General features: G+C 36.5%; 1 protein-coding gene across 4 annotated transcripts in view; it reads right to left on the reverse strand.

Moving 5' to 3' along the window:
• exd3 (exonuclease 3'-5' domain containing 3) overlaps positions 1-15,668 on the reverse strand; it is a 40,691-nt gene extending 25,023 nt beyond the window's left edge. For 3 of the 4 annotated variants that reach the window (XR_006368576.1, XM_044095796.1, XM_044095794.1), the window contains exons 1-19: positions 15,510-15,668; positions 14,254-14,313; positions 10,709-10,773; positions 9,541-9,702; positions 8,536-8,721; positions 8,371-8,424; positions 8,069-8,208; positions 7,600-7,706; positions 7,439-7,512; positions 7,248-7,286; positions 6,983-7,149; positions 6,600-6,753; positions 6,320-6,518; positions 6,124-6,233; positions 4,975-5,158; positions 4,663-4,832; positions 2,145-2,363; positions 1,348-1,401; positions 1,104-1,235 (exon numbers count right to left, since the gene is read on the reverse strand). Coding sequence is in view for 3 of the 4 variants with exons in the window: in XM_044095796.1 (XP_043951731.1) it covers positions 1,104-1,235; positions 1,348-1,401; positions 2,145-2,363; positions 4,663-4,832; positions 4,975-5,158; positions 6,124-6,233; positions 6,320-6,518; positions 6,600-6,753; positions 6,983-7,149; positions 7,248-7,286; positions 7,439-7,512; positions 7,600-7,706; positions 8,069-8,208; positions 8,371-8,424; positions 8,536-8,721; positions 9,541-9,702; positions 10,709-10,773; positions 14,254-14,281 (2,244 nt within the window). In the remaining variant the exon portion in view is untranslated. The remainder of the gene's footprint in view (positions 1-1,103; positions 1,236-1,347; positions 1,402-2,144; positions 2,364-4,662; positions 4,833-4,974; positions 5,159-6,123; positions 6,234-6,319; positions 6,519-6,599; positions 6,754-6,982; positions 7,150-7,247; positions 7,287-7,438; positions 7,513-7,599; positions 7,707-8,068; positions 8,209-8,370; positions 8,425-8,535; positions 8,722-9,540; positions 9,703-10,708; positions 10,774-14,253; positions 14,314-15,509) is intronic. The other variant, XM_044095795.1, reaches the window with a different exon arrangement.
• Positions 15,669-16,595: the final 927 nt, after the last annotated feature.

Genomic DNA, 16,595 nt, shown 5'->3' on the forward strand with positions numbered 1-16,595 from the left:
TCCTTTAGTTAATCATTTAAAATAAGCTATTTTTGACCTCTAAACCTCACTGTACTGCCCAATTTACTGCCAACAACACACTAATCACTTTCTCATTCCATCTTTTCCGCATCTTACTCAACCTTTCGTCAACTTAACAGCTATGCAGCAGCTTGTTTCAGACCCAATAGTGTATACAAAGTAAAACAGTGCATAGCAATGTGTTTCTGCATAGTTTTAGGTTTTTATCTCCAGGAAAGTCCAATATATTCCCCATTCACAAACATCTCAGCACAAATGACAGTTTCTCCTCTATTAGCTTTCCCATCCTTGCAAGTTATTGTGTTCTGCTTTTGTTTTGCATTTGAGACAAGAATGACCACCACAGGTTTTGTTATTATAAATTGAGAACTTAGTGATTACTGAACAAGTTTTAAAACAGAAGTACTTTAGAAATGTGTTTCCTCTTTCTCATAGAGTGGTTTGATTCAACAACAACAAAAATTGTTCTATCAACAGAGTTACAACTTAATGTAGGATTAAATAAATGTATTGTATACATGCAGTTGTGCAGCATCTTTATACCAGGATGAAAAAATTTAGTTTTCCCTGTGTCATCCTTATGACATGTAGAACTGCACAATGCATCAAAATATCTTGTCCCAGCAAAATCAATCTATTGAATATTAATAACAAAAATGACTGTTTACATTCACACTGCCGGATGGCGTCTCAATGCAATACCTGCCCACATTGACAAAAAATCATTATGCAGATTATGCAAAACCTTACATTGGGAAGACAGTGGTTGGCATGGATACAAAAGACATATGTGAAGAAAATGTGTATTTTATCACAACTAATATGATTGTTATAATGCTTACCATTTGGTTCATTTTATAATGATTGAAGCCCTAATGAGGTGCTACTTACTGTTCATTGCAAAGGTATTCTGCTGTGGTCAGATGAGACCAAATGTCAACTTTTATGTATAAGTAAGGCTTTATGTCTGGGTAGAGGTAAATTAGTTTAAATGTTATTAACAGGAAAGACAAGAATTCAACCATTATACAATGTTTGCACTGCACTAGACTACAGGAGAACAAAATTACAAGGAAACATACCTGACAGCGGCTGAATATGTCACTGGGAGTAGGCTGGACATTGAAGTGTCTTAGGACTCGAACAGCCTGGTCTCTGGCCTTCTCTGAACAGTCTAAGGACAGACAGCGACCTTCACCCACCTGGGAACGTAACTGGAAGACAGTTGAAGCATGTTAACAAAAAATAGGGATAATAATCAGGAGCGAGTGCATCTACGGAAACACATTTGGATTTTACATTGCACTTGACTTTGCATGTACTTACAGTTTGGAATGGCTGACCACATGTGAGTATGACACGGCCTTCATCTTGTGCCAACTGAAAGCACACAAAAAATCTTTCTGTTAATTTACTGCACAGTACCTGGGATTTTCATTAGTCTGAAGTAACTGTAAGTGCTGGACATTTAACTGAGTTCAGACACAATTTCATGTTAAAATTCCATGATTTTTAACGCTCCTTTAAAAATATTCAAATTTATAGGTAGATGGACGCACAACCAAGTGAAAGAATGGATGTATGGATAATTTAATGGGAAAGAGTACAAGCCGTACATGTGCTGTAGCTACATTTAGCTGCTGAATCACACAATCGTAGAGACCTCTAAAATCACAATAAAATGGTGTAGCTGATGATGTCACCAACATTTTCCTAACAATAGGTGGAAACATTCAAACTCCTCAAGTACCCAAAAAGGGCATCCAGACTTTATGTGGTTAAGTATGACATCACACATTCAAACAACTTATATATGCAGCGCAAAAGATTTATAAACGTTTCACTTAAGAATCTGGATTGTGGCTAAAAAGCAAGTATCCGTGGCTATTTGTGTAAACTGGGTGTTGATCATGTTACAACATTTGGACAAGATCAGTAGATTTTGGTCTGTCCAAAACCAGGATTATTTTTAAGAAAAAAAAATTGTGGTAAAGGTTTTACTTTACAGATTTATTGTTTAGATTTTTTGTGGTATTTTGGTACATTTTATAAATATTTTTGTAAGTTTTTCTTCTTTGTGAAAAAAAGAAAATGCACTTCCTCTTAACAGCCCTCTAACCAACCTTTGCTGCCACTCTGTGATCGTCAGTGTTTTCCAGCATGACCACGTCAACTCCCAAACACCGCAGATATCTTCCCAGTCCTTGCAGCATGTTGTCACACACCACCCGCAACTGTTGGGGGGGTAGGGGTGGAGTGTCTTCTGAGGGCTGCTCGCCACACAGGAGGCCTTTCAGTGTGTCAGAATGAGGGGGACTGACCCTCTGAGCCCCCTGACATTCCTAAATGGACACAGAGAATAATGTGATATTTAACCGATCCCTGTAGGGGGATTTTCTTTTCACTTGCACCTCAGTTCAGAGAGGTCAAAGCACAGGGTGAGTAATACAACTGCACCCCTGGAGCTGATAGGAACTAGTGAAGGGCCTTTGTCAAATGCTCATTGTCTCTCCCTGCAGGCTAGATGCTCAAACCCAGGGTCTTCAGCTGGAGGTTGCCTTTATTCATTCACAAAAGTCACACAAAAGGTCACAGGTTATCACAGAATTAAGAATTGTCAAATTAGCACAGTCTTTACATAGAGCAGGTTATGGTTTCTGATTATAGTCTGGATGTGAGATAACTGCACTACACCAACTCTAAGGAGGATAAATGGTCTAAAGCCATTTCCACAATTCAAAATACAAAAAAAGTAATAAAATGTCTCACTTTTCCACAATGGCAGCATTTAGAGCAGCACAACATCAGGATAACATGAAATTCTGACACTATTCATAAAATGTTGCCGTGATGATAACTATTAATAACCTATTTTTATTAATATTATTTGATTTTTTTGATTCATTAATCTATCATATCCTTAATCCATCATTAATCTGTAAGAAATTTGTATTTGATTGTGTTTTGTCATCCTTTTAAAACTACAGTTAGTTTTAAATTAGCAGGGACTCTCATATCAATTTTTAAAGTGATTAAATAGCCCTTTAATATGCATTTAAAAATACTAATAAAAATCTATGCCTTGCCTTCCCTCCAATAATATCCAAGTATGAATCTGAAGACCTTTATAAAGATTTTAAACAGTTCCTATTAGGCATATTGCTGGGTTTTGATTTGGGGGTTGCATTTTAGGCATCATTTGTGCACTGTAGGTCTACAAATGAATTGCATGACTACAAGGGATTGCACAAAAGAATAAAGCTAACTTAATCTGTTATTTATCCTGGAGATGCTTTGCATGTTCTATTCTCAAAATGTGTTTCACAAGATCAATGGTGGTGAGCCGCCTCCTACTTTCAGTTTTTATGTAAATAATCACTGGTGTCTGTGTAACTAATAATCATATGCAAACATGAAGATGGGCTAAAGGCTCATAAGAAAGCACTAAATGAAATGCCAAGAGCGTATCTACTGCAGGAAAGATGTGCTAACTGCACTTAACCTTTTTGCATAGACACCATCAAAAATCCTTAATTATTCCTGGAATTTATCCCAATCATGGAACATCTCAAACAGGTTTAAATCCTTAATTCAGTCTTTTTGAGCTGAATTAATCAGGGTTCTGATTTCAGTACAATGATCAACTTAAAAATTAAGTATGTCTTGGGGTATAAGTCTGCTCTTCGTTCTTTACACTCTGCTTCCCTATAGGGAGATGGGATAGCAGGAATAATGTCTGGAATGTTTACCATATCCAGTCTTTGCTGAGTTTATAAGCATACTTTGCTGTTGCTTAGGGCCCCCTGCTGGCTTGGGGGCTTCAGAAAAACCTGAATTCACCCAGAACTCGTTTACAAATCCAATAGTTGTATACATACTACAGAAAACCTTCAAAGTTTGAAATTCATGTCATAAGTGAAACCTAAATTTATAATATATGATGCTTGTGGCTGACTTATCAAATATTTCACTGAAATTATTGCATGAATTTTTTCAATGAATGAATCTCCACGCAGATAATAATATCTGTGTGGAGAATATGTAGTGTTGCTAAAAAAATTATTTTTTTAACTCCTGTTCAACATTTGAGACTGTTTTATATCAATTAAATTTTAAACGGAAGTTATATTTGTATATATGTATGCTATTTTATAACAACACAACATTGTACATTTCTTCAGAGTTTATAAAAAATTTATTAAGCTTCACATTCTGGCAATTCTTTATGCAAACTGACATGACTTCGTTAACAGCATAGCCATAAAACACTTTAATTTGATATCCACCTAAATGAAGACCTTTATTGCATGAATCAAAGAGTATCCTGACTCTTTGAGCTTAGCTAAAGTCTATAGAACAAACCTGGAAACCAAATATAGAGAAAAAGATCCAACTATCTATGATAATGCAAGCAGGAGGAATGTTTACATTTTTTACTTGTTTTAAAGTAACATCAATTAAAGTGGCATCATAAAATGTGGCACTATACATTTAGAAATAGAACTGTATTGATGAATTGTTCTTAGACATATTCAGTGACATGCTTTGTGAAAATCATTCACATTATAGACTAGAAAGAAACATATGTTTCCAAATATAAGCAATACCTAGTAGTCACAGAACTCCCAGCTGTAGCATTACCTCTTTCCTAGGAACCTGTGCTGTCTTCTTGCCCCTTTTCTCCTTCTGCTTGTCTTTGCTCGTCTCTGATTGGCCTGAAGTGATACTGCGCAGGTCAGCAGGCAGCCCAAAGCTCGCTGGGTTGCTGGAGAGAGCCGAGTACACATCCAGCAAGCAGTAGGCATCTGCCACTAGAGAAGGGCCAATGGGGGTGAATTATCAGTTTGCATTTTGTCAGGGGATAACAAAATAATCTCTGATGTTCTATGGAGAGGAGAGCAGCGACCATCTGGCTCTCTGTTATTGTCTGACTGTGCATGCATAATGCCATACCTGCATATCTAATTTGGCTGATGCGCAGTGGACGCTTCTCCCAGTTAGACATCTGCTCTGTCTTGTCCAGAGGCTTTCCCAGGACCTGCTGCACCAGCAAACTGAGACCTTTCTCTGAACTGTCCTCACTAACCAGGACCTCTCTAGGGGCATTTTGAACTCGATTCACCTTTCCACGTTGAATCTGAATGGGTAAAACACAAAACATACCAGTAGTGTCAGAAGATTGAATATTACCTACAGATGAAGAAGTTATGTTTAATCTTTTTAGGTATTGGATCTAGAGAGCCAAAAAGAAATTTAACTTTCTTCAGTGTAGATGATGTTACTGAGCTAAGAAAAAAAATCTAAATTAACTACTAATTGTTTATTTGTTTTGAATTCAAAAGCTCTGAAACCAATTTAACTCCTTTTTAAAGGCTATAATTGTAATCTCTGTCCAGCTCAGCGTCAGCCCCAGAGATATGAAACATGAAACCTCCATAAAGTTTGTGTCATAAGCACCTCATCTGGTTCCTTTTTCACTGTCAACTTGACTTTCTTGACTTTTTGGTGAAAAGAACAAGCTGGATTTAGAAATGACTGGAGCTTTTTGGAAATCTCACTATTAAGGTAGTTATATTACTTGCAAATATTGTGAAAATAACTAATATAATCACAGAACTGAAATTTCAGTTCTGTCATTGTTTTGTCTAAAAATAGCGCATGTTCTTTTGTGCACCCACTGCAAAGTTGCCTCTACTGCTAATAAAAATAAATGATGACAACTAAAGAAAGAAACACGAGAAGAAAAAAAAAGAAACAGGCAATTCTAGTTTTAAAAGAGAAATGAAAGGCACAATTTACAACAGGAGATAGGAAATAAACCATAAATCACTGATTGCTCTATCTATGATATTCATCTCAATAGATCTTTGGAAACCTAGAAATTATTTTGAAGTTAAGATGTAGAATCTGTTTAAAAGAAGAGTTTCTACTTTGAAGGTTTGATATAACTGGACATTAACAGCCTTAGAATTGCTAACACCATTAGATTACATTAGTTCATTAGAAATGTTAAACCTGTAATAATAAAGGGATATTATGTTTGACCAAATGATTGATTTAGTTGAGTTTGTAGAAATTACGTGACTGATGGGACAAAGGCACCTCTTGGTGTACTCTAAGAAGATCGAGCATTCCCTCCATCTTCAGTGGTTCCTCTGATAACTCAGGCCAGGTGGCAGAGAGACACTTGAGATCCCCGGTCATACCATAACCTTTAAAGAGATTTAAGAGACGTTCTTTGTATTTAAACTCATTCCCTGTATAAAACCAATTACCATTTCATTTGGCTGTTACTTACCCAGTTTCAGAATATTTTGTTCAGAAAACAAGGCCCTGATGAAACCAACTAGATCAGGCTGGTGACAGAATCCTTTTGCGCAAAGGTCTAATAAGAAAACTTGGTTAAGAACAGCAAGTTGTATCAGAGCAACTTTCTGAACAGTGACACAGCCGAACGTAGGCTGCCACTCCATGTCAACTCCTACTACACCACTCTCCTGGAAAAGGACACACAAATAGAATGTGCCAATATAAAAAAACATATATAATTTAAAAAAGCAACAGGTAGATCTCTGTACCTTTAGGACAATGCTTTGACATCTTTGCAGAGTTTCCAGCGTATCTACAAAGTGGACTTTGTCTTTGGTGAGAGGCGCCTGGTAGAACTTCTGGCAGTGAGACTGAGGTGGGATCCACTCCTCCTCTTGTGTGAGATCGTTCAAACATATCTGTCTGAGCACAAAGAGAAAATGTGTGCAACTAAAATATAGCAAAGGAATATGAAAAATAGGGGGAAAACACAAAATATCTATAGAAAGTATGAAATACAAAAAACTGGAAGTTATTTTTATTATTTCATAAAACTAAAAAATTATTTATTGCAAGTGATCTACAATGACACTAAGATAGGTCACTTAGTTTTATTGTAGGATGAGTCTTTGCAAATTTTTGGTTAACTCACTGTAGAGCAGGTGGCAGACTCTGCTGCATTTCCCATACCCCCTGAGAAAGTCGATTTTTAGGGATATTGTATTTCAGTGACCACTGTGAGGCTTTCTGAAGACTGCTGTACTTCACCATCAGCTCCACCAAATGGACTTGAAGCTCGAGGTCATCTGCCACCACATACTGTACACATATGAAACAAACTTAAACATTGAACATCTTTAAAAACGTAGTAGTGCGAGAAAAAAGAATCTAATAAGCATAATCAGATTAAAACCTACTTGCACGTGATCTGTCCAATTCTCCTCTGTCATGGTTTTCTACCAAAAAAAGACCCACAAAAGAAACCTAAGGTTTACTACTGTCATTATATCTTATAGTCTGTACAGAAATTGACAGTTAAGCTCAATGTTAAGAGTGACTTAATGGCTTTAAAAGTCTGCAGGCTGCAAGACTCTGCTGCATCACTTACGTCCCCAAATGTCTTATACACAAGATAACGCAGAGAGTCCAGTCTCCTCTTGTGAAGAGCATTTGGACAGAGGCCTATATTGACAAGAAGATGTAGGAGCGTGAATGTGTGGAAAAGGAACAAAACACATTAAAACAAAGTGACACGTGTTAGTCACCCACTTTGGTCAATTTTGAATTTTTCCAAGAGCCGTACAACATGTCTGGTGAGCATTTTGGGTTGAATCTGTGCCATGTAGTGTTTGGACAGAGACAGGCGAGGAAACTTCCTGTGGAAGTACAAATACATACAGTTATATAAACTTATATGGTGAAATTATAAGGATGATTTTCATTACAATTGTGCGCAAAACTTTTTTGATATTCTGCTAGTGTCGAAAAACACAATTTTACAGTTTCCATTAAATAAGAAATTTTATTAAAATTAAACATGAATAATTTTGTTTATGTGACATCATTTAAAGTCAGATCTTAAAATTTAAATGAGATATATTAATATTTCAGCCATGCCACTAACACTCATCAACAGTTATCAGAGAAGATATCACCATCCTATGGAAGCGTTGGAGCGACACCAATAAATATGAAAAGCAGAGTTCACAGCCAGTTCCTACAAATTCACATAGCGTACTTTCTTATGTCTTCCACATTGAAGTCCGGGTGACACCAAGAGTCTAGTAACATAACAAGCTGCTTTTCAAGCTGCCTGTGTCCTTTGACAAAGGACTCTGCCAAAGGCAGCTTGTCTTGTAAAATCAGAGGGATAAGCATCTGCAAAATAATAATGGATAGAAAATAGATAGAATTGAAGAAAAAATTACAAAGAGAATTTGAGAATTTAACTTTGAACTTGTTTAAAGCTTTTCTTTATAATTTATTGTGCATGGAAGGACAGAACATTAATTCTACATTAAGAAAAAAACTTAGTCTTACCTCCTCTGTATTTAGTTCAGTCTGCAATCCGAGCTTTATGCTGAGAGTTACCGCCTGTGGGAAGAAAACAGACAACACTAAACAAGTGCCAAAATTAAGTTGCCTCTTTAAATTGTATGGACTAATGGAATTTTTATTATATTAAAAGTCAAATCACTCACTCACCTCTTTATAACAGTTCAAAGCTTGAAGCTTGCAAATTTGCATACATTGTATAGAAGGATCCAAAGCCTTGAGCTGGTAGATGTTGATTAGGGTATCTACAAAGTTGGGCTGGGTGTCTGTCAGTAGACCAAGAGCCCGCCGCTGGAGCTCCACTGCTTTGTCCTCAGTCAGAGAACTCAGGCTCACCTGGAAAGGTAAACACAAATGAACAATGAAAAAAACTGATGCAATATACTTTGACACAAGAATTTTTTGGAGGTTGTAACGCTATCTAAATTGTGGTTGCCCAAAGTGAAACCCGCAGGCCATTCATGGACCTTTGAATTTTATTGTGCAGACCCAGACTGTAATTATACAAATTATAATTTTATAAAACAGAATTATACAAATTTGGTTTTGCTACTTTATACCTTCTTCAATCCTGAAACAAAACAGGCTGCAAAACACATGTATTTGTCTTTTAATAACCACTCCTTTTGTAGTAAATAGCATTTACTCATGCAGACTTGGGTGCAACCATTTCCTGAAGATGGCAAAATGATACATTTTTGGAAAAAACTGTGATCATTACCTTATTCTTATTGCTGAGAACAAAGAAAATAGAAAATAATTGAACCAAAAATTTTTTTTAAATTGCACGCTTTTCTTATAATGTGATATCAAATAACTCTTGTACAAAAATCTGACTAGTCTGTTTCATTAGAATACAACATGCCTAGTCTTTCGTTCAGCGGGTAAATAAGAAAAAAAAAACAACAATAAAATTATATTTTGCTTTTTTAATTTAAAATAAAAGAAATTTCAGCTTGTCAATTATGGAACATGTAGGAAAAGGTTTGGATGCAACTGATCTACATTGTCACTGTAACAGTTAACAGACAGTTGAAATACAAACAGTGTTTGAACAGTTCAAAATCAATACTTGCTGTTCACATATTTAGAGTAAGTCACATTGGAGCTACAATCTTATCTAGAGCCAAGGGGCTGAACACTTGGCTCCACTACCTGAGGACGTTCCTTCATCCACATCTGGAATTCCATGAGAATGTGATAGCCCAGGGTGTGGCTCCGACCCTTCTGTTTCCCCGGACAGCTCTCCAGGATTGTTAGTAAGGCCTCCAAAGGCTCAGACAGCTTTGAAAATCCTTGGATAGCCGCCAAATGTAGCTGTGGGTAGAAAGAAGAGGACGGAAAGTTAAAACTATATGTTTTATGATAGGAACACCACAGCTTGTAGATTCAACAACTCAAATCTTTCAGATCACTCTTACTGTTTGCTACTCTAGCTGTGTATCAGAATCAAGTTAAGGAGAGCAAAGGAAAAGCAAAAGCTTTAAGACAAAATCAATTGACAGATTCACAGTTGATTAAAACATATTTTTATGCAATAGCCCTTTATTATTTCTGCATGCAAAAGTAGTTATGACTGACTTATACACATTGATGAGAACATTTTTGCATGTCAAAAGTTCATATTTATTTTTTAGAATTGCTGAATTAGAGTATAAACAGAAAAACAAACTAGGGATTTAGGACAAAGTGTAGATATGATTTCTTTTGTTTGATCAACAAGAGCACAAACATATAGGTAAATAGAAGGACGTCTAAAAAAAGTGTTTCAATAAAAATTATTTTCCTTGCTTGTTTTTTTTATCCTTTGTCCACACCTCTTTCCAGGTTTCAAACCTGGAAAATACCTAAGTAAAGTTCCGGACCTTTATCCTCTGTAGATTTTGTTTCTAATAAGAAAATGTTTTGCAACACAGATTTATGAATTTTATTTCAGAATACGAGAAACACACGCTCTTTGAGCCAAGCAGACACAGAGGTTTGGGACATATAAGGGATCTTGGCATAAGAATCCAAAGCTTGGCATCAGGAAATTCCAACAAGAGAAAACGATATCTGTGTGAGAATACCTTGAACTGTGTCTTAATTTACAAAACAGATGTCATCCACTCAATAACCTCCTCTCAAGTTCATTCAGAGCAACACAAATTCCTTCCTTCTGCTTTCCTCATTAAAACCCACATACACACACACACTTCAGTTAAAGATACTGGGATCTCTCAGTAGTTTGCTCCTTCCCGCACTTCATGCAAACACACATAACCTATTAAACCCACATACATTCATTCATGCATGAAAGTGACAATGTGAAGGTGACTCTTACCATCTGCAGATTATTTTGGTTCCACAGCTCAAAGAACTGGTCACTGAGTACTGAAGGGTCAAGCCCTGAAGGGATAAAACACATAAAGGTGGGGGATTCTGTTTTCATTAAAGCTTTATTTCAGCACTAATGTTTGGCTAATTTTAAAACATGTGCAAATTTGCAAATAAAATCTGCAATAGCTACACTTATTTGCAGCACCAAACACTTTACCTTGTAAATAAATCAATGCACAATTATAGCAGTTGCTCTATAACATTAATACCCCAAGTAACTGCTTGATTAAAGCTTGACAAAACTTGTAAACAAGGATTTGTTTGATCTTTACTTTTATTTCAAAGTCATGTAGATTTATGTTAATTTGTTGGCTGTTTTCTTCAAATATTTCCCTTTTTCTACCAAGATGTTAATCAAACTTTATCGGTAATGCGATATGGAAAGAAAATGTTTCTTCATTGCTGCTATAGAAGGCATAGCTAAGTACAAATGATGTCAGATATCATTTCTTGAACAAGCATAACTGTGGATTAACAGCTGAGGCAGCCTGGGCAGCAGAGGAACCCAGCATTAGCTCTGCATTCCAGTTGAATCTGCTGCTTGAATGGCCGGCAAAAGACACTGAGCACATTTTAGGCCAAATTACTTCCAATGGAGGAGTTTGGATCAGAATTAGAAGTGAGAATGACTGTATATTTCACTGATCCTTCCCAGAAGCTCCAGCTTCGTTCTTGGTTGTTCTGTGTGTTCTCGTTCTGTGTGGCCTCCAGCCTACCTTCTCCCCCCTTCCTTCCCAGGGCTAGTTTTCCTGTTCTTCTCTCCCTCCCTGCACCAGCCTTTCTTGATTTTGTCTCGGATTTCCCCAGGAAAAAGGCTATGTGCTGGTCATGCTGTAAAAAATACTGCCTTCCTGAAACACAGCCTGGGAAAGCAAGCCCAAAGTCCTCTCTATGTTGGCCTCTAATCCATCGTAGCCAGACAAACTCTGTGCTTAAGGAAAAATATTTTATAAAATAAAGAAACAAACACACACTCTTGTTGAACATTTTGTAAGTAAATAATTATTTGCCCAATAACTAAATATTTTTTGACCAGCACAAATGAATCTTTTTGTATGGTTACACTGCCACTCCACTTTCCAAAGTCAAAGTAGCAGAACTCAGGGCTCTCAGTCAATATAAAGAATAAGTAAATTCACTCTGGATTTATTGCAGATATTTCTAGACAAGTTACATAATGTTCAGTTTACAAGGATGGATGGGATGGGCAGATGGACAAACAGGAGGACAAATGGACTGATGGATGGTTGCTAAGACAAATACACAGATAGACAGACTGACGATCAGAAGATTAGATGGAAGGATGGATGGATGGATGGATGGATGGATGGAAGGATGGATGGATGGATGGATGGATGGATGGATGGATGGATGGATGGATGGATGGATGGACATAGGTCTGAAACAATTAATAAGATTAATTGTAATTAATCGATTGTTGAAATAGTTGTCAAATAATTTCGTAATCGATTAATTATCAACTAGCGTATACAGACTCAAAGAAAAGGTCATTAGCAGATCAACATATTCAGAGTGGTAATTAAGCCAAAACTGTACAAAAAATATGTACATTTTGCATTTAATGTATATAAATGGAAAACCTGATTCCCAGTTACTAGGTGTTTGTGTAAGAAACAGATTTTTAAAGTAGCATGACTCGTCACACCACATCATTTCACACAATGGAAAGCTGCAAAGCAAAGTAGTTATGCATCAAGTTCACAAAGATGGGCATCTTGAAACATCACAATCACGGTTCCATCAAATATCGTTCAATTTAAACCGGCTGAATGGCTGCAAGGCTCCCTTTGCCCTGCTGTGTGCTTCCCTGCTGTTCTACACCCCACTCCAGCCCATTCATCCCTCTGACAAACATGCATAGACTATAATGTGCACAGGGACTCACACAAACACAAACAGCACAACCCACTTCAGCCTCACTGTTTGCATGAGAAGAGGAATGTTGAGCATGTAGCTTCTTTACGGTCTTGGCTGAAGTGCGAATGACAGAGCTGGAGGCACCCTCATTCATTACAACATAATAACCCTATCACCACATTGAATTACACCGACAACCATCGAGTGCATGAACTCATTCACCTCTGGGAAGATGAAGTCTTTTTTTTTGTTTAGTTCACTGTAATCAGACTCAGAATGAATTTATTCCAACTATTGTGAAACATCTGCAGAAATGTCTACCAGGGTAAAATCAACAGGCAGCTCTGGCTGAATGTTGTCAACCAGCTCCCAAAGTTTTAGAAACACCAAGATCAAGTATCTAATTGAGGCATTTGATGTTACTACAGCCACTAGAAGGGCTTCAGTGTGACTTGGACGTCTTGCAAATGGCTCAAATCCACTGGACGAATGCCACAACATTCTTCAACAAGTACTTCTCTTCTTTTGTGTATTGTCAAAGGTGCTAGAACGCAGTCAAGCAAATGAATAGAATGGCAGCATTTGGAAATTAGCATGCCCATTAAAGTACTGTTGATATGTCAGTTGTCCACTTAAAGCTGACCTACTAGAAGCTCAAGTGGATTTAAATCTCTTATAAATCTACAATGACATGTCCATTTGACAGAGGGTTGTCATTTGATTGAACTGTATCAATTAGGGGTAAACTGGATTTGAATGGAACGGGTAGATTTTTCTCTACTGCATTGAGCAACCATTATTTTTTATAAATCAGGATTATTTTATGTTAGTATTACTAACACTGCTGAGTCATTCCAATGTTATATGGTATATTTCTTGTAAGAGGAGTGGATACACAAGTCACTGTTAAGAAAAGATAAACTGACATTAAAACTAAAAATGTTTAAACTCCCCCATCCTCTCTGAAATAAATAGTACTCTATACTCCACATACCAAACATAAAATTAATTTATCTAAACCTGAAATGTACATAAAAGTAAAATTTTCCCTTGATTTGGATTTAAGAAACTGGTGGGGTTTATTTAGTATCTGGCACTTCCTGTTGGTGTAATTTTAAATGAAATTATGTTTGATGTTAAAGGTACAGAAGAAATGCACAATCTACTTGCCATAAAATGCTACAATATTACGTTAGAGAATGCACATATATACTTTTCACAGCCCACTGTTGCCCTGTTTCCATAAACAAAGTTCCTGCTCAAAAACTAGAATGTGGGACTTGAACCTTTTATGTGTCATTACCAACCAATACTGGTATTACTTAGTGTGGATTGTTTTAGGCAGTAGCTTTTCCTTTGTGGAACTTAAAAAGGGATAGAGAAATAACTAGCATACTCTTTCAGTGAGAGATATTAGTCCCGCTCCTCCACAACTTATTGCAGTGTAAAAAAAAACTCAACTTTTCTTTAAAAGATATATATATATATTGTTTACACCTATGCATAGAGTGGCTATGGTTGTAGCCACTCTAAAAACTATTTCTACCCCAAATGTGTAAAACAAGTCTGGACTTACAAAACTACCATGTGCAATGAAACTGAGTTACTAACCCTTTTCCTCTAGAGAAGTAAGGCTCATTTCTGTATTCAGGTTGATGTTCTGCTGTCACCCTATAGAATGGAAGCACAGAGATCAGTTTGTGAGGTTTCCACTATAACTATTTCAAATTGTCACAGTATATACATCTTACATCGAAATATGTTTACTGGTGAATACATACGTAAAATTCAAAGTTATCAAGTTAAAGAGGAAAAATGTGGGTTAGTCGACACAGAAATGTATCATCGCGATATTCAACAATAACATTAAAACTGCACGTTTTCCTAATATTGCAAAGACTGAAATACATCAGTGATTTTTTTTGACTAAATGCCTGGAAAGGACCGAGAACTGACCAGTATACTGGCGCTACAGCTGTCAGTCATTACGTCATCAGACTTCAAGACTACTAAACTATTAATAAATTTCAAACAGTAACAAAAACCTATTTTATTTAGTACAATACTTTTCCTTGAACAACACAATTTAAGGAAACTATGTTTGAATATTTCGATGGCAGCCTTTTTTCTCATTTTCACCCATTAATATATACTTAACTGTTACTTTTATATAATCTCTAGCTACACGCAAGAGTGAGTCTGAACCTGGAATGTTTATCCATCAATGCCAAAATATCTTGAAGGACTTGTCATATGTTCAGCATTTTTGTGTGTGCGCGTGTATAAATCAAGCCTCAACAAAGGCATCAAAATGCGCGTTGCAATTTTAAGCAGCTACATGGAAAAAAAAAAACTGTGGGAACAGAAGCCTGAGAAAGGGCAAGATGCCAGCTGGCTCTAAAGTTTGATTTCAGGCTGGGGATGTTTTTAAAGCCTTAAGTCTGGTTGTTTCTCTCTGTCTGACTGTCTGCAGGCTTTGGATGGCCTTTGGCAGTGCACTCTCTTTGCTGCACAGTACGGGGAACTGCAGTCTTTTTTGCCTGCACCGCCACCTCATGGTGAGGAAATCGTCCTACTGTTTTCTGTAAGCACGAATTAGCTTGTCTGTCACGGGTATGTCAGACACTGTGATTCTTCGTATTGGTTGCTAGCCTCTCCAGAAATAAAGGCGTAAACCTTTACAAAGTTCGTTGCTTTAACACAGCTTATAATGACACACCTGTGTCATTATAAGCTAGCTAAAAAGCCCGATTGCTAGGTTAACGTGTTTTCAGTTCAACATTCAGTTGTTTTAAACGTGTCAACCGGCTCAAAATGGTTTCATTCCAACAGTTTAGTAAGTTCATTATCAAGCTAAATAGACTTACCACTGACTAGTTTGCTCAGCTAATTAGAAATCGTCACGCAGACCGGCAAAGTGTGAGCCTTTATGTTTCTCTAGCTCACTCTCGTCTGTGAGGTTCCAAGTTATCCCTGAGTTTGGTTTCGCAGACAACTTTCTCTTACGCAATTATTCACATTTTGGAGATTTTTCAAGTCCAACAGACTTAGAACGTTATTAGCTTTAAATAAAAATTTTAAATAATAGTATGGTCCAAGCCCATGCATGTTTTAATACTTTAAAACGACAGTTTCATTGAAACATTTTCACACACATGCCTGTAAGACTAAATAAGGGTAAAAATTATTTGCTACCCTAAGTTTACAATGACTCTATCTCCCACTTCTGGTGAAACATTGTAAATGTAGCCAAACGGAAATCAATTCTGGGTAACATTGTATATTCATCCTTAACAAGCCAAAAATAAACTTGTTCTCTGCGAAAAATAATTACAATACAAATGAATATGTAAAATCTAATTGTTTTTAGTAATTTTTTAAATAAAAAATCAGTAGATTGTGGTCCAGTTTGTGTCCCTTATTCTTATTTCTGGTTCATTTAATCTTTCTATTGCTGGTCATAATGATTTAATTTCGACATTACTTTACAACTTTGATTCACTCACTATATTTGTATGAGATAGCAGTTGACATCTAATGTTTTAGTTAAAGCTAACACTTCTGGACCACTCGATGAATATGTTTCTTTTGTTCAGAGGTATATTTATGGTGAATTATTTGTTTTCCTTTATACTCAACTTTGTTTGTCCCTTGCAAATTCTGCAGCATTGGCAGATGCATGGGAGAGGCCGGCCAAGTATTTCCTACTTAAATGGCTGGATGATGTCACTGATTGCATAGTATTAGGGTATTATTTTGTGTAATACATTGTTTATTGTTTTTCACCTTTTTGACCCTTTAACCACACTATTACACATCGAGACCAGACATTTTAATAAGTTAAAATCTATACAATCCTTCTTAGAGTTTTCCAGACAACAGTGGACCACACAAATTACTCAGGTTTTTAATTTTTTTGTACTGTTTTTTCTACAATCTCCTCTTCAGTTCAA

This window comes from Gambusia affinis, linkage group LG17 (assembly GCF_019740435.1).
Source record: "Gambusia affinis linkage group LG17, SWU_Gaff_1.0, whole genome shotgun sequence".
Lineage (NCBI taxonomy): Eukaryota > Metazoa > Chordata > Actinopteri > Cyprinodontiformes > Poeciliidae > Gambusia > Gambusia affinis.